At 39.9% G+C, this 18,682-nt stretch overlaps 1 protein-coding gene across 2 annotated transcripts in view; it reads left to right on the top strand.

Annotated features, from left to right (window-relative positions):
- Nucleotides 1-1,149: 1,149 nt before the first annotated feature.
- Nucleotides 1,150-18,682, top strand: part of ccdc88c (coiled-coil and HOOK domain protein 88C) — an 82,692-nt gene continuing 65,159 nt past the window's right edge. For both annotated transcript variants that reach the window (XM_088925645.1, XM_088925646.1), the window contains exons 1-3: nt 1,150-1,535; nt 5,634-5,734; nt 12,975-13,083. In XM_088925645.1, coding sequence (XP_088781771.1) covers nt 1,476-1,535; nt 5,634-5,734; nt 12,975-13,083 — 270 coding nt within the window. In that variant the 5' untranslated portion in view covers nt 1,150-1,475. The remainder of the gene's footprint in view (nt 1,536-5,633; nt 5,735-12,974; nt 13,084-18,682) is intronic.

Below are 18,682 nucleotides of genomic sequence, written 5' to 3'. Positions count from 1 at the left end.
TTTTGTTGTGAAGGGTAGGAGACGAGAGTAAAGAAGCATCCTCAAATGAGAATTGGTCTCTCAATCCTTAAAAAGAAGAGAAAGAGAAAAGCACACTCGTGTAATTATTTCCTTACTCCACAACAAAACGCATTTGGTGTGTTTGTGTTGTAACACTGGAATGCTAAAGTTTTTTTGGGATTAAGCCATAGAAAATAAGTGGTTAACGTAGTCACAAATACGTGTAATTGTGGTGCACGTTAATGCACCTTTAAACACACAGAAACAGAACAGTGCAATCAAGAATGAACGCTTTCCTTGTCCGAACTCGTGTTCCTATTGGGTCGACATTCTACAGAAGACAAATACTAACACTTTGTGGGCAGGCAACGCGGGATGATCTAATGCCATTAAGAAAGACATGTTTTAATCCTGACTCTCTCCTTTAACATTATTTGATATAACAGACACTTTGAAACTTTAAAATATGGTCAATCAGATTTAAGTAAGTTTAAAATCATCCTTACAGGTATAGATACACATTTCTAAAAACAAAAATACAGTTAAATTTTAGTTTCCCAGCCATTACAAAATTAATCTTCCACCTGCTATCATTATCTTTACTCCTGCAGTGGGCGCTCTTGTGCTAATCTCGTACACCCCCAGCCTATTAATCGCCAACCCCTTTTGTCTCTGAACTAGCAAGAGCTCCAACAATGCCTTAACTGTTGGTTACGTCATTCAGAAATAAACCCAGACTTCTAAACGTTTTCATTGGCTGCGTCATCCTCCTTTTTGCCCACCTCCGGAAATCTGATTGGCTGGAGGAGATGTCAGTGAAGAGTAAAGGTTGTTCATGCGGTTACAGGTTGGATGCTGTAGAGAAGTAGCGCGATATAGTAGCAAGGTGGAGATAGTTGGTTGCTGGTTTTTTTTTGTTTCACTTGTAACATTTTCTCATTTTAACTACCTGGAACGGCTTTTCAGGATCAAAAATAGCGTAAAGTCGTACAAACCCCAATCCAGCCACGTTTTAAAAACTTTTCTTGTTTTCTTTTTTCTTAAAAAAACTGGAAACAATGGCAACAGAGGGGATTACATCAAGCGAATATCTTGCAATGGAAACCCCGGCTATCTCATGCAAAGTCGGGCGCTAATCTCGGTGTTCTGTTTTTGCCCCGATGCACTACTTCAAAATCAGAGCAAAAGAGAGAAAAAAACAAATTTGAACTTTTGCGGAAAACAGACGTCACAATTTCTGTAGCACTGGAATTTGCACTTAAAACACAAGAACTTCGGATATTTGACTTGAAATCGGCACGGAGCTGCATTTGGTGGATGAGCAGAGCTGTGTGCATGGGCTATTGTTTCCGATCTGCTGGGATGCCTCGTCTAAGCGTGGGCTCTCGCTTAAAATGGACCCATGATCTTTAATTCTGGGAGTAAAGTAACCATTTCAGGTGTTTGTTGTTCGCTGGAATATTGTACGCTTGAAAATGGATGTCACCGTGTCGGAATTAATGGCAAACTTTTTGGAGAGTCCACTGGTGATCTGGGTAAGTGTTGCATGATTGTGTTGATTATATCTTTTGAAAATGCATCCTCGCTGTCTTTGGGCAATCTACACATTACATTGGCGTCTACATGTTTTTTTCTATACATTATTACGGAATATTACAAATTTGGTAAATATGTCGCACTTTGTAAGATAAAAACAAAAATAATAAATATTCCTTTGTGCAATGTATTACTTTTAAGCTGTGTTTAACAATTGATGGAGATCTGATCTAGGCTGATAATGAAAGTGAAATTGATTTTATTAGCGTCTTTTTTCCCCAGCTTTTCATTTCTTGCAATATACGCTACCGTTTCAAGAGGCATTTTAAAAACAAAAAGGCGCGGTGAACTAAACTTTAAAACATTTGGGCTGTGAAAAAATTCTTATTGATGAAGTCTGATTGAATGATTAAAAAATGTGATCCGTACTGAAGATATAATGCACGTGAAATGACTCTGACAGTAGACACGCACGATTTCTGCTCAAGATCAGCTACTTCAAACGCCAGCGTTTTCCCGAGGTTAACTTAACATTTCCTATGAAAACAGCCTTGACTTTGGTTTAGATATTCACTCCCATGCGATTACGATTTCACATGGTTTTTTATAGCAGGTGAACTGATTAAGAATCATATACCCAATAATACGACTGCTGCTTTGAAAGACATTTAAAAGCTGCAGTGTTACAAACACGCTAACTCCAGCACTGAGTTAGCGTGTTCGTAACACCAGTGTTTCTGGTGACTCACATAGCAGTTCAATTGGTTACCCAGACAGTGGTCAGCCTAGATTGGACTAAGGTTTTGTTCCTGGATTCTCAAGGCCATAGAGCAGTGATATTAATTAATTTTCATGGAATTAGTGTGACCTAATCTACATAGTTCTGTGTTGGAAAATCACTCGCCATATCCTAAAAGCTTAGTACTTTTCCAAGATATTTCCACTTAAACTCAGAATTCATGAACTGCTTACTTACAGAATTTGATCAAAACTACGGGATTTTGCTGGTTGTCAAACGAGATGACTTTCTAAATGTAGATTTTATGCTGGATGGTAGGGTGGTGTATATGAAGTGTAATGTGAAAATGGTTGCATCCTGTAAGATTTTAAATATCAAAATGTGCTTTTTATCACATACTTCCTGATTTTCTCACCTAGTTGTGAGATATTGTGTCCGAGTTGAAATGTCTAAAGACATTGTGATGCAAAGCAAATAAGATCCCGAGTGAGCTTTGATTAACATTTTTGGCGCTGTTTATTGACACTAAATCACATGTTCAACTCAATGCGCGTTTGCTGGTACTTGTCGGCCAACTCTTTGCATTTCAACATGCATTTGATTTTTATATATTTGCACTATATTTTATTTTTTATACAAGGTCTGTTGGGATCTTTAAGGGATTTAAACAAGATTTAATAATAGGTGTTAGATATTTTTGGGAACAATGATAGTTGTAAAGAAGGGAAAACTGATACAACTGTAAAGGGTGAATCCTGTTAAATCTAGATAATTATGGTGTTAATTTATAGTTTGTTTCAGCTCATTTATAGCGCAGTCCCTCGGGATTAACCTACAGCGGCTCGATGACCAGAATAAATGCAAGTGCGCTGTCAAGATGTCAGCCGGTATCAAACCTGTAACCCACATCCCCTTATGTATGTAACGCTCTGATTTGCTCCTCCCAGTCAGTTTTTTTAGTCCTCTGGAGACAGTAGCGATGATGCTGGTAGTAAACGCGGCGCACGCACTTTTCAAATTACAGCAGGAAGTATCAATCTGATTGAGTACCGGCAGCTTCGTGCAAGGGGTTTTTCTGGACTTCCCGGCGGTTTTTTCCTTTCGGTTCTGAACTTTCAAAAAGACACTGTATTTGCGCTTTTACAGAAGTCAAATTAGATATCTGACGAAACGGACTGCTACAAATGTATGGGGTTGAACGTTGAATATTTAAATGAAATAGGACCGGAGGATTTCATTTTTTCATGTCAATATTTTACTGGCTGGGCTGCTGTCTTTCTAGGTTTCTATGGGGTTTAAAACACTAGAGATTACACGGCGCGTTAATTAACAGTACGTTAATTAACTATATTAATGATAACAAAGTGAGAAGACTGATTTGCACAGTTACTAGAAGGAGAAGGAGTGTTTTGTTTTAAGGGCTGTGATGCTTTTTAAACTTTATTTTACATAGCATCTCCAAGTGCAGTCACTTTAAAGTGCTTTATAGTACTTTAAAAAAGCACATTTCACTGTAAATTACCCTTGTTATTGTGAAGTGAAAAAAATCAGAGCAGACATAAAAGATCACAAAAGAGCTTTTAGACTAAAAAGCACCAAATGTGACTGGGTCTGCAGTTTTATTAGTTTGGAGTTTGGAGAGCTCTGAGGCACATCATCTGTTGAAAGAGTGCAGAGAGTAAGAGCAGTAAAAGAGAATCAGCTCAGCTGGTGTCAGTTGGAGAGGAGGAGGAAACCTACAGCATGACCAGTACATATTGGAGACCCCTGCCATTTAGGGCAATCAAGGTGAAACCTAGCAGGAAGCCAGTGCAGGGACTCTAAGGTGGGAGTGATGTCATTACTTTAGCCAGGATACTACCTTCTGAATCCTGACTATATTGAACATAAGGTCATTTACAAAAGAGAGGAGGCTATTTGTTTCATCTTGCTCATTTGTTTTTTTAATAGGTAATTGATCCAAAAAAACTCATTTGGTTGTTTCCTGGGGGAAGCTAATGTATCAGCTTGTTCCAGACTCCCACAGCCCTTTATATAAGATGTGCCTTCTTAACAGGAGGAATGTAGCTAATTGCTCTTCTCTAAACTGATTCCAGAGCAGCAATATCTTTCATGTATTGTGTGTTATGCTGGGCCCACGAGTGGGCAAACTGGGCACAGTGAATCAAATGTTCCAGAGCTCAAGTTGCGGTCGAGAAAACGGGTTTATTGGAGGAATGAGTAATATTGAAAACAATGGTGATCTAACAGCGAGAAACTGGGGTAAGGAATGTCCTGGGAAGCCTGGAAAATCCTGGGAAAAGATACTGGAAGAACCTGGAAGCGTCCTGAGAAAGTCCCAAGAAGAACATGGGCCAGAGCAGACGCACACTCCCAATAAGACTCAAAGACAGAGCCCTGAGGGATGGTTGCTAAGGATGCTAAGTGTAGGTTTAGAAAGTGCTGCAAGTAGGATAGAGAAGTCCTTGGGGGGAAAATAGTGAATTTATTTATATAGGACACTGCCTGTCAGCAGTTGTCAGATGGGAAAAACAGTCTTCAGTACACACTACGCATGAGGTTCAAAGGTCAACCTAACACTGCGACTCACATCCCAAAGTCTTCATTTTGGATCAGAACTCAAGAATGTGCTTGATGTTGGTAATCTGAGTGTTGTCTGCAAACAAATGCTGATTCAAACCACCTAATTTCAGTACTTGACCAAGGGTTAACCCATAGATAGTAAATAACAGAGGGCCCCATATTGACCCCAGTGTAACACCAAATATAACCAGTCCAATAAAATATTGAGAGCACTGCATGCATTTACAGTAACAAACTTCGATGAACTGGCATTGAATTGGCTGGAAGGTAAATAATTTACAGTTTTTATACTTCTTTCTTTAACAGTCTCATATATACAGTCTCTCAGTAGACCAGAGAGGAAGGAAGATGATTGCTGTAGGTTTTTTTTTCCTTTTTGGAATTGCCAGTTATGTTTCTATCCCTCAAATTTAGAAGTGTTGCCCCCAAGAGGTGTCTGCTTGCTTTCCTCAACATGTCCTGTCAAACCCATCATCTGCTTCTGCACACTACAGGTCCCACAATGCAACAGCCAGGTCTCAGGGATGAGTTGAGCCTAGAGCACCATTTGTGACAGATGTCGGCTCAGCACCCCCTCTTTTGGAATCATGGCCAAAGGCAGATAGGCATTAATATCCCAACTACTGAGTTTACTCTGCTTTCTGAAAAGAATGATATTGGTGGCTCTACTGAGGAATTCGCTCAGTTGCTCTTTGTGTTAACAATACTGATTCTTCTCTGTGCCAACTGCTCTGAAAAGGGACTAACAGTGCCTCCTGTCTTTCCTGACCTGTAGGTGAAAACGTTTGGGCCCCTGGGAGGTGGAAATGAAGATAAACTCTCCATGTATATGGAGCTTGTGGATGGCATCTTTTTACACAAGATCATGCTGCAAATGTAAGTAAAGGTATACACCACTGTCCTGGGTGATCCCAGGGACCTGTGGTCCTCTGGGCCTCTGAGAGATGGCTGCACTCAAAAATAGCCAACGTATTCCTAATCCCTTTGTAACTGATTGCAGTGTCACTGCTGTGTAGTGCTCTACACACAAATGATTTTGCTAAAGTTAAGCCATTAATATCATTAATTAGGGAAGATGTAATTGTAGTATTTAGGAATGGGAATCCTGAGATATTGGTATAATGTACTTTGGGTCAATGGGACCTTGTCAAGTTCAGAAATGTTAATTTTATATTAATGAAATATGTTGTATATTGTGATGTCATGACCTCACACTCACAACTCTTTCAATCTTGTCTTATATTACCTGAAGTGAGCTAAAAGTTATTACAGAGAACTTGAAAGGTGACTGGCTTAGAAGCATTGCATATTGTATTCCTCATAGGAGTTTTGTGCAGGTGGCGATTGAGGGGAACATATATTTTCGGCAGTAGTCAGGTTAAACTTGAACAAATGTGTAGAACATTTTTGCCTTGAACTACAGAACAACCTTGGGGTTGTTTCTGCATAGGCTGTTCACTTTTAGGCTGCCTGATGCTACACTTTGTGCCAGTTTTGTAATAAGTTTAGGTCACAAGATGTTCATTTCACATAAAACCTCATTTCAACAGCCATATGTGGCGTTTTACTTTGGTAACTCTAAGTTAGTGTCACAAGCTATAATCTTCCCAAACCTTATAATGTAGCATCCAAAACAGGTTCATTGGCTCTGTCAAAGGCAGTGAGCTTTGGTACTGTGGCTCACAGCTCTAATGTATTAAAATGGAAACCCGCAGATGATCCACAGTATCTCTGTGCCTGGTGCAGTTATCAAACAGATCTCGTTGCCTTCAAAAAGCTTTGCAGTTTGTCCACAGACAGTCTGTCAGGTACTACTGCACTAGTCTGCTTTAAGTTTGTGCTTGGTGATGTTTTTAACTCGTATGCAGTATTACTGTGTTGAGACTGCCAGTTTTAATAGTGTGAAGCTCTGACTAATTTCCTATCCTGTCAGCTCAAGAAGGCTTGCTGTCACACTGACTTGAGCAGATTCTGTTACTTCTTGAGTGACTGAAACGTGGTCTGACTTTCATGTCTAACAATCACATCTTCACTTCCTCTGTTGGGCAGCTGTCGTTGTGAAGATAATTTAACTGAGTTGCTTTCCCTGAGACGAAATTGAATTTGAAAGCAATCGCAAATAAAAAAAAGAGGGAGAAAAAGACAGACGTTGGAGGTCCTGCTTTAAAACTGGAGACCAGAAAAGTCTATTAAGTTTCTCTTAAAGTCTCTGCACAGACTCGGTTTTTATAATGTGGAAATATACATCGTGCACCAACCTGCAATGGTGTTAAAGGCTGTGGTTGTGTTTGAAAAACAAGTCTACAGTTTGTTTTTAGAAGCTTAGACCTCTGACTTGATACTGAGACATACCCTATTCAAGTGTTCTCTGAACTATTATTGACAATAAATGAGAAGTGTAAAATATATGCTAGTTGTGTTTAGTTTGTCTTCATTTGTATGTGTGTTGCAGAAATTAGATTTTGTTTCATAACTCAATACTGCACACAAAAGTCACTTTTTACTTTTGTGTCGTTTTGCACAAATAAGTGTGCACCTCCTGATTCTCAAATAAGAAATATCCAACAGCTGGCAGGGTGGGTGATTTTATTGTTGTTGAATAAATGGGATTTTAAAAGCAATTCTAATTATTGCATGGCTCAAGCACTTTACGTAACTTTGTAGTGGATGATTGTTAAATCCAGTGTTCTTCAAATGCTGCTAGCAAAAATGGCTCTTGGAATTCTTTAAGGTTTTTGTTCAGCCCTGATACTGTTTGCTATCTCTAAGAATTGCCTAGCCTCCATCATTTATGATATAATTTTGTGCTTCAAACTGCTTGCTGCTCCGGGAAGTCAACTTCAGCAGCTTCTGTAGGTAAACGAGTGTCGTGGGCGACCGATAACCTTTATTCAGAGACATTCATACCTGTGTAAAGACCATATGCTAGTCTGTTAGCAGTAAAGAAAACTGCAAGTAAATCTGGTGGCTGATCAGTGGCAGGAGAGGAAGTCTGGGTCTCTCCCAGTGCTTTTCTGGGTTTGAAGTCTGACTAATTCTGAGTTGCAGGTGTTTGGGTAACCGCACATTCGAGCTGCAGACTTCTCTGTACTCACAAACTTTCATTTACTGATGGAGGGCCTGCAAGATGGTTGAAATATCGCAACATGCACAATAAAACCATTTGTATTTAAGCATGGGTTCAATTTTTTTTACCTTATCTACCAAAAAATAGGTCAGATGTGACAATTATAAGGAGGCTCAGTGCCCATGATGTTAATGCATGCTTTTCCCTTGTGTATGGAGCTCAGGACAGAGGAGACTCACTGAGCGATGTTGTATTCTTTTTGTCAGTCCTCCTGAGCGCTCACTGACAGTGTGGTTGCTATCGGGAATGTTTTCACGATTTTAGCCTGATAGCGTTTGCTGCTTGGGGTAATGCCCCCAGCTTTGAAAATACACTTCTGATTACCGAAGAGCTGAAAAAGTCATGTGAGCCAGAGCTGTCATGGTAGCAGTTTCTGTAATGTGTATATGCTGAGTCAAATCTGCAAAGCCAGTGCCACTGAAATACTGTAGGTACTCTAGGGGTATCTTGCAGGCAGATTCTAAGCTGTTTTGAGAGTCCCTGTGCTATGGTGGGCTCTATGTTCAGTGTTTGTAATGCCTTTAATGTTTTGGTTTTGGCCAGCGTGCTGTAGGAGTTTGAATTTTTGGAGCATCCAAACTTGCCAAACAAACTGCTATGAAAGAGGACTGTTTCTTACTTAGTTATTCAACCTATTTTTTCAACAGAAATGTTTGCTTTTCTTGATTTATATATTGCAAAGGTAGTGTAGTTTTTAAATGTTAGATTACTCCCACAGGATGCTTTGGCTTTTTGCTCTTAAAATGTTTCAGTGTTTCAATCTGTAATTAGACTGCACACATTCCTTCAGGTGTGTCGGGATTTGTTTTATGGTTTGTGAAGTTGCAGGGCTCCTCTGTTTCCAGTACAGCAGAAACATAAAGGCCAGAACATTCCTTGTTCTCCCAGAAACATGTCCTTTAACCCACTTTCTGGCGGCAGCACGGACTCTTCTTTGAATGGCAAGGGGTTTAAATACCTCCTCTTCTGGAACAAAGGAAATGTTATCTGAGAAGTGAAAGAAAATACCCCTGTGAGACTGTGAAACGCAGAGAGGCATGCTTTCAGTCACGACACGACACAGAGCTTCATGTTCTGTGTAACTTGCTTCTTCATCAGACTTGTGGTCATCATATAGGACATGCTTGGACTCCCTGAGCCAGTGTGATATTCTTTTTTGGCTTTATAATTCTTGTTCACCAGCTCTTCATTATCGATCCGGTTTAATGTCTCCACAGTGTATTTATAGTTTCAGATACTTGCCTCTGGTTCTTCAAAGCTTTCTGTGTTCTGTGGACAATATATTAAGTTAACAGCTCACTCCTAATCTCCGTCTAGTTCCTCTACTGTAGGTCTGTTGTCATGAGATGTCTATTTGTGAGCTTCTCTGGAGATTAGGTGTCCAATATGTCTTCATCTCTTCTGCGTTTTTTAAGAATTGTGTTGAGTTTTTTTTAAGTAGGTGTGTTGAGTATACCTTGCATCTATTGACCTGAAAATTATAGCAAAGACTTGCTTGTGCAGAGAGACCTTATATCTTTAGCTCTGATTAATATCGAGTGAGTGGAATGGCTGTGTTCACTAACTCGTCTGGTAGCCGGAAAGAGTGCTGAGTCAAGTCAAAAATTTACGTGTGTGTGAGAGTCTGAGCTCCTCCTGACAAATACTATGTCTCAGTACCCAGTGATGCTCTGAAATCTGAACTACATTAAAGTAATTGGGAGCACGAAGGGGAAATAGATGAAAGCTAAATATGAGAGGAAAAAATGTATGATTTTATGTTATAATGTTTTAAAACTCTAGCTTTATGTCTTTGGCTCAGGTCTGTGTGTTTAATAACTGATGAAAACATACTTCTACTCTTGCCACTAGCTTTCAGCCCTCTCACCAGTTTCATGCTACAGAATAGACTTAAAACAGTAAATATATAGTTTACTGCATTCACAAATGTGTATGAAATTGTACAATGGGTTCAGTTTAAGAATGTCTTGGGGCTGCATGCTAGCCTTAAGTATAGGAGAGCCCATCAGTGTGCCCATCAAAATAGTCATAATCTGTCAATGATAGAGACGTCTTATTTAAACTGGTGGGTATAATTCTTAAATAGTAGCATGAGGCTGTATTTTGCATTTTTAGGCAAGCTGACCTTGAATGTCTAAACTCGTGCATCTGATCACAGAAATGCCTGCAGTTTAAGAAGAGAGTATGATTGTCCCCTGATTAATACAAAAGAACACAAGAATAGTCACGCGTTAGGGAAGGCCATTTGGTCCGTACACTTCTGTCAGAGGAGCTCATCCAACCATTTCTTGACAGAAGCCCGGGTATCAGCTTTAACAGTATGGCTTGGCAGCTTGTGCCATGCTTCTGCAACTCTTTGTATACAGAGATACCGCCTGTCCTCAGTTGTAAATGCACTCCCGTGTAGTTCCCTCTTGTGTGTTTGTATTTCAACGTTGGTTCTGAAAGAGGATTTTGAACACTTGTCATAGTCTCCTCTGTGCAAGACTTTAAAGAATCAGTTATTTTAGCCTGTGGGTGTAGGGCATTGTTTTTGAGTCCAGGAATATCCTTTACTGGAAAGTTACAGTTGCTTTGTTTCTTTCTGAAGTTACATGCTGGATTGCTCATTTTACAATTTGCAGTAAACCTCCAAAAATCTCATCGGCCTGTTGTATGAATCTTCCCAGTTCCTTTGTAACAACAATCCAGTCTATGAAGGGAAACTGTTTATCCTGCAGCAGTTACGGGTTTTCTCTGTGCTTCTGCAGAAAAACAGGGTTTTTAGATTTCAAACAGGTGGACATTAGTCACGATTCTTCTTCATCTGTTCCAAAGGTGTCTTTCAGGTGGCTCCGGCATTTTTAATGGCTGTTATTCCAGAGCTTTGTTAAATATTGCAGGCTTTCGGATTTCCTTCAGTAGGACAAGGGCGATGGTGGTCTCCTCTTAACCCCTTTCCTTCTGCTCCCTTCTTTCTAGTTCTTTGCGAATGTTCTGCAGGCAAAATTGTGAACGGGAGAACGGGGCTAGAAAGAGGAGCAGACAGTCTGGCACGGCTCCTCATCCTTCTGAAAGAGCGGGGATTGTTGGAGAGCCTGGCAGAAACAACAGAAAGGGCCGCGTTTCCTTCTATGGCCTTTCGCTAACTAAGATTCTTTCACTTGTGCCCAGCACATACAGCCAAATTTGGACCATTTGCATGCAGTTGCTACAAAACAAATGTAAATGATGTGAACGGGGGCTATTTATCCCTGTCCTTGCTGTGTACCACTTGCGCATATCGACACCTTCATCGATACAGATCTGATATCTTTTGCAAAACAGCAAATTGGTCTGTGGATCGGATGAAGGGTGTGTTAGGTGCCGTAGGGGAATATGTGACTGATGAGCTCTCTGCAGTTATAACCTCTGGTATCACATTCTTGTTTGGTGAATCATCCTTCTCGACTGACTTGAGTCTTAAAGACAGACTTTCTCCCCCGTTACTTCTAATTGCACCATGGTCAGTGCTGAGGTGGTGTACTGTAGGTGCTTATGTACCTGTTTTTCGCATGTGAAAATGTAGTTTTCAGTGGTTCATGTGTTTAGTCCCAATTTATAATGATAACTCTTCAGATTTATTTAATGAGAGAGTTTTTTCCAAATTGCAGTTCACAAGCCAAAATGACCAAGCTAAAGGTTACACAGGCCTATTTGATAGTCCATTCGGCTATTGCAGTGTGCCCAGAATTGTTGTTGTTTTGCATTGTGTGGAAAGATGGACCAAAAATACTTTAAAAAAGCAGGGAATTTCTTTTAAAAGTGTAGACTTCTGGCCACATAATATAGGTCTGGGGAGAGAAGAACTTCAACAAAAGCCTTGTCAGTACTCTCAGCACCTAGCAATTATTCTGTTGTATAAAACAATGTGTATAAGCGCTTCTCGAATAAGCACCGTATTGATAGATTGTAGCAGCTTTCTACCTTTTTCGACACATTACCAGAACCATACTCACTTTATTGTGACATCTGTTTAGGTCGTTAAGGATTAGCTGTGAGGCCCTAATTAACATAAGATGACTGCCCTTTATCATGCAAATTCAAGACTTATCTGCCCCAGTCTCTTCTTTTATCTTGCGCTGGGATGTTATTGATGGTTTTTCCCAAGGTTGGAAAGCTGAACACTGCAGTGGCTATGGAAAACCGTGTGTGCAGCGATTAGACCTCACGTCACAGAAGCTAGTGCAAGAGATGCAGACTTTAAAACTGGACTAGACAGTAGGATTGTGGTTTATATGCTCTTAGCTGACTGTCTTTCCATTATTAATGGGCTGCAGTATCCCAGCTACCAAAATTATTTTGACATCATCTTAATCATCCCCGTTGAGAACTTGAGAACTTCGAGAATGTCATGTTGCTGAAGCAGTGACAGCTTTTTTTTAACTTTCAAGGATAGTTTTCTATACTTAAATGAGCACATGACCTTTCTTCCTATGTAGTTTATTTTTGACTTTGTAAATGTACTTTTCCTTTCTTATAAAACTACTTGCAGTTTGTCCCTAGCGCCAGTTTAATTTTTTTACTTTTTGTAAATGAAGGTTTTGAAAGCATCTAACTGTATTTTTACAAATACGCACTGCTGTAGTTCCCCTTGAATATAGAACAGATGAACACAATTTGCAAATGTGTCATTAACCGTCTTCTACTTGACTGTGGCTGTTTGTCTGTTTGCAATGATTTATAGTTTATTTTATCTTCTAAGAAGTGAAAATGGTCGCAGGTGTTTTTTTTTAAATGTGAAGCAAATGAATTTGGCCTCTTCTTCAGATGTTCTACTGAAACTTAGAATATCTTTCTTAATTGTGCTTAACAATAGTTAAATAAAGGAAGCGGTCATGTACCTGTTGCCCTTTTTATATTGCTTGGTTTTATTTCTGCTCAGCACATGTGGATGCTTTAATGTAAAACATGCTAGAAGTGTTTTTGTCATGGGGAAAATTCAATAACTCTTCTGTTCTCCTTCTGCAGTGACCCAAGTCCTACAAATCAGCGAATGAATAAACACGTCAACAATGATGTCAACCTGCGGATTCAGAATCTCAATATTCTGGTCCGGCACATTAAGCACTACTACCAGGTGAGCTGCTTTACCCTGCTTTCCTGACACTGCTAAGTGTTGCTGTAAATTTAAGTGCTTTTCCTTCTTAAAGGTTTATCAGACATTCTCTGACTGGAAATTAGAGGGTCAGAGTGCTGTGAGCTTGTATTTGTTGTGTATACGTTCTTGTCTCTATATTCTTCCATGCCTAGTACATTGTTTTAGTTTTGATAATTATATGAAGGGAAAACATGGGATGTGTTGGTTGGAGTGGAGCAAATGTGGTAAAGCACCTCTCTCAAGGCCTTTAAGTCCCAGCAGGTCTGGGACTTGAACCTGCAACTCACCACACTCACAGCTTGTTACACTGTTACTGTTTCTTAGCTAGGATTCTGACTGGAAGTTTAAATGCTGCAATAGAGCAGTGCAAATTCATTTCCCACCCTTTATAATTCTTTCCATTGGAATGTTTTGCTCTGTTGTGTAGTTGTAGTGCTGTTACTATGCTCTTTAAAATGCCAGACCAACTGACTGCCAAAGTCGATGTCTGATAAGAGTACCGATAAAAAGCTGAAGCTTATGATGTCATAATAACAAACAGTTCCTTATAAATGATTACAGCTATCTTGTCCACCCCTCAGAAAAATATTTAAAATACCATGTGTGATGAGTTATGACTTTTTCCCTGCATTACACACAGTCAAAATTCAAAAATGTCGTTTTAGATCTTTAACATCTGATATATAGTTTTAACTGTATCATTCTCCCCTAGAAACTATTCTTTTTATTGTCCAGTGTATTGATAATGTTTTTGCATTTGGAGTTAATAGGCATTGAAAAATGTCTGTGTGTGCTGAAAGGCTGCTTCAAATGCGTCTCTCTGTTTTCCTGAATCTTGAACTTAAGAACACCACCAAGCTCAATGGATGTTAACTCTGTATTTATTTCTTCAGTTGACACCTAAAATATAGACCTAAGCTGTCTTTGTGCACCAAGAGTCTTGTGGATAAGCACAAGAATCTTCCTAGTATCTAGCTGATGTCTGACAATGATTTTCTTGGCCACTGGTTGCTTAGCAATGACCCCAAACCTCAGCTATCTACTGTACTCAGAAGGCTCTATGGTTCAATTTTTTTAGTTTCTAAAAGTGTTGTCTTCTTATTCTTATTGCTTTCAATCCCTGTATTAGCTTTCTCAGGACAACCTGTATCATAGCTTATAAAAATCTATGATAACTTGATCGGAAACATGTACACATAATTAGAAACATTGTAATGAAATATTGCAGGAACCTCACAGACTTGTGACTCACACTTAGTCTGTAATTCTGCAACTATGGCCTTTAAAATAGCTTTAAAGGACCCTTCAAATTGAATATTTGTAATTCTTAGAGAATATATAGATGGCACTCATAAAACATTACTGTTGTATAGTTTAAAGATTTTGCATGGATATTGATTTAAGCTTTGCAGAGGCTGCCACTGTGATGGTAGCATAGTAAGGTCCTGGTCTTTATGGACCACACACTACTCCAGTTAGTCGCAAAACCGGTGCAGAATTTATTTACACGTCCATCGAAAGGGATTATTTAGTGCCTTGTTGACGGGCAATAATTGTGCAGGTTCACTCATGGCTTTACCGGTGTGAAGCTCTTTTGAATACCTGTAAGTCTTCAGCGCTGGTGGTGCAGGGGTTGATTCAGGGACATGCTGTCCTGCAGGTCTGTGCTGATTGCTCACAGCTGTGTTGTGCTAGCCTGTGTAGTTTAGTGCTCCCCTGAGACCCCCTAGCTGTGCCAGGGGCTTTAATCTGATAAATGATCTTGCTGCAGAAGTTCATGGAAGGGTGTTGGAAGGGCTTCCTTAAAGAGGTTAAAGGAAACCTTTGCTGATAAATTAAATCATCCCTCTCACTATGACGAATCTGCACAGGCTATTGATTTTAATGGCATAAATGCATTTGTATTTGGTTTATTTCACCTCATTTTTATTAATCATTTGCTTATGCTGCAAATATCTTGAGGGAAAGAAAAAGGAAAATTTGTTTCAGGTCAGGAATATTGTACTTCCTGGTAGTCCCTTTGAGACCCTTTTCTCTACACAAACCACCAAACATTCCATTGAACTTCTGGGAAGTTAATTCCAATGAAAAGAGTTCACTTTTCACAGAAACTGTGTTGCAAGAGACCCCGCTTTTTACAAGAACCGCTTTCTTTTCTAAATAGATTGTGCCTTTTTAGAACCACAGTGAAGACACTGTTCCCTTTAAGAAAGGCACTGCCATACATTCAAAAACACTCTGCCTGTGGACTGGGGGTGACTTCATGGTGTACCCCATCACTCGAGATGACATCACAGCCCACTGCCTGTGAACTGCTGGTGGTTTCATGTTGTATTCCACTAGTGATTATATCACAAATTCCTTCCAAACCAGTGGGCTAGACCCCAGCACCACTACCCTTTTAGTTTTAGAACACAAGTGAATTCCAGGTGATCAAGAAGTTGCATTTTCACTTTATGAAATGAACAGCATATTTGTAGCTGAGCACAAGCCCTCGAACTCAGAGCTATTCTTTCCCACAAGGGACTAGTGCATTCCACCTGAGTGGCTAGGCCTGTGAGATGCACGTGGTGAGTGCAGGACACAGGAAATGTTGCCAGTGAGAGGAGGGTCATTCAGCCTTTCTCCCTTGTTTAGTTGTCAGTACTTTAATGCTCCAAGAATCCTCCCGTCATGGAGGGGCATGACCTTTCTGGTGCTTGGACACTCTTAAAGCCCTTGGAGGCGGCAGTATTGATTAATAGCGGGGTTGAAAATTGATTGATGTCATTAAGAACTTGGTTGGAATGAAGAAGACGTTGTGGTGTCTGTGGGACCTGGAGTGAGTGTTGCCCGTTCACGTGCCTGAAGGGTTCAAAATTGATGCCTTGAATCTTTTAGATCTACAGTGCCTGTGTTGGGATCTGTACCTTTTCTACACCTGAGATCTGGATAAGGGGCTCTTTCGCTGTGTGATTTATGAACAGTTGTTAATCAGAGACTCATTAATGCTTGCTTCTGTCCAGAAGGCACTGGCTGATAACTAACGTGAAGTGAAGGCAGTTGTATATCGTGAGATCGTGATTGTTTAGAGAGCAGTATTTTTGTCGTGGTAGTGGAAACCAATAAAACAGGAGTATTGTAGATAACACTAATCAACACTAATGCTTCAGGAAAAATGAATGGGGCTTGTTTGGCGTTAAACAAAATGGAGGACTCATTAACATTTGTGTGGAGCCATACAGTACAGCAAAATGTATGTAATTGTTTAGGCAACATGCAGCAGAATCTACCAGTAACGGCTTCTGCTGTTTACCCTCCAATTTGAACTTTTAAGTGTTATTTGCGCGTGTAATACCACTCCCAGGAAATGTGTACAGGGCTTGTTTCTCAGCACCCAATTGAAACATTGTTTCCTTCACTGCATTTGAGACAGACCAGTTTTGATTGATTTACAGCACGTCTGTAAAGGCCTACTTGCCCTGAACAAATACAGGAAAAAGAAAGTGCTCCCCAAAAACAAAGCCCTGTGTCTTGGCAACAAGAACCAGTGTTGTGTTGCTTCACCGCCCCCTCCCCTACTTGTAAATGTCCGTTAAATAGGTGGTTGAAACAAGGTGTGGTTAACCACCGCAGCACTGAATTGGATTCTATCAGGCACTTTGATTAATAGAGATAAAAAGAATTTTTGTCAGCTGTCTTTTTTTTTCTGTAAAGGGCACTTGATGAATAAAAACTACTACTAAGTTTTGTTCCAGCACTAATAAAAAAAAAAGCTGTGTTATGCATAAACAAAATATTTTAAAGCTGGGAAACATGCTCAGAGCATGGTTTCATCAGCGTGCAATTGGACTGCAGGTTCACATGTGAGGTATCTGCTGAGTTTGGCCGCGCTCTGGTTTCTTGACTTGTCTGGCTCCCTGTTTGTTTTGCTGCCTGTCAGTGGAAGGGTGCCTTTTGGTGCCCGTTGTGAAAGGCAGGGCAGGAACAGCTGCTGCTTTCCCAGAAGCCCCTGCCTGTCTGGGCCTTGACAACCTGGCTTTTAACAGCCCCTGGGGATCCTCATCTCCTTCGCTGTTTTTCCTCTCTCTAAGGAGCCTCTGCCCTTTTCATCTCCAAAGAGCTGTCTGCTTTCTACCGTTCTGTCTCCTTTTTGGTCTGTTGCTGTGGGACCAAGGGGAAGGCGTGGTTTTGTTTGTGCTGTATTGTTTAACCAGAGAAGCCAGTTGTGTCCCTAGGAAAGTACATTTCTATCAAATGTTTAATGGCATGAATGTGGCTTCCCTCTAATTAGTCCGCCCAGAAAATATGCAGTACGAGTTTCACCGTTGTCAAAGGCTGCAAACTTCAAAAACCAATTTTGGTTAAATCACATGATGGTATTATTATTGAATTAACATAATGCTGAGGTACATTTTATGACTGGATTGTGTTCCTTGTTGCTTAGTGTCTCAAAGTGGGATTGCTAGTCCTGCTATTAATAACCTTTCTCGAAACTGTGCTTGGGAACTTTTCAGAGAAAGAAAGGGATCTAAAGGACTTTGTCTTATTGTACATGCTGGGCTTGTTCAATGTATAAAATGCTTTAAAATGAAAACTTGCTTGGAGACCATAAATTTGGACTAGTATATTTCCAACTGTATCACCTATGTGAGGGAAATGGAAATATTGCAAAGACCGACTGACTGCATGCTTAGGCTGGAATGAACAAACAACCTACAGTGCTTGTACCCATAAACATGTTGTGATGGGCTTGAGAATGTATTAACAGTTGAGGAGCATATTAACACTGGCCAGACCTCTAATGTACAAGTAAGTCATGTGGTGCTCTAATTGCATCAGAAAGTGACCAGCAGGATGCAGGAATGGAGGGAACGAATACAAGCAGAGGAATCACATGTGCATGGTTACGCAGGGAGAAACTGAAATCATCATAGTAGTCCACTACCAAGCTGTGAGTGGAGTTCGGACTGAACAAGAAGTGTTTTTCTTTGCAACAACAACTTTTATTTTACATCACACCTTTCATAGTATGGTATCGCAAGGTCCTATAATGTAATGAAAGTAATATGAAAAGGCTGCTAGTGTTTATGTACCCAGTGATAACTTTTATTGACGTGCTTCTTGAATATGTTTCAACTGGAAACAACTCCATGAGGTTTACATATTTGCACCTGCGTCCGTTATTTGCTAATAACCTTAATTGTTTTTTGTTCTCACTGTGCTTGCACATCACACGATTAATCCTTCCCTGACATGCACTGAAGAATATCTGGAATTTTGGGATTTTTCACCAAATTTAACTTGCACAAAACAATTTTGCATCTGTGTTTTGTGGACATATTTAGACCACCATTACGGTCATGATTTGTCAGAAATTTAAAGAGAAACTGAAGTCTCAACTTATATCAGTTATTAAATCTTGGTAACAAAATAAATTCATTGACGGTATAGAAAAATGTTACAAATGTATTATAAACGTATTATTATGCACATGTATTATCACACAAAATTGTGAATTTAGTGAAAGCACTGTGAGTCTTCTTGTTGTCGCACACCCCTGGTCTCGCCATGGGCCGAGAGCGAGAGTTTGTGAGAA

The sequence above is a fragment of the Atractosteus spatula genome, chromosome 9 (genome assembly GCF_055471065.1).
Source record: "Atractosteus spatula isolate fAtrSpa1 chromosome 9, fAtrSpa1.hap1, whole genome shotgun sequence".
In the NCBI taxonomy this organism is placed as follows: Eukaryota; Metazoa; Chordata; class Actinopteri; order Semionotiformes; family Lepisosteidae; genus Atractosteus; species Atractosteus spatula.
Note: the sequence above shows the minus strand (reverse complement) of the source record. Positions and strands in the feature narration are given on the sequence as shown.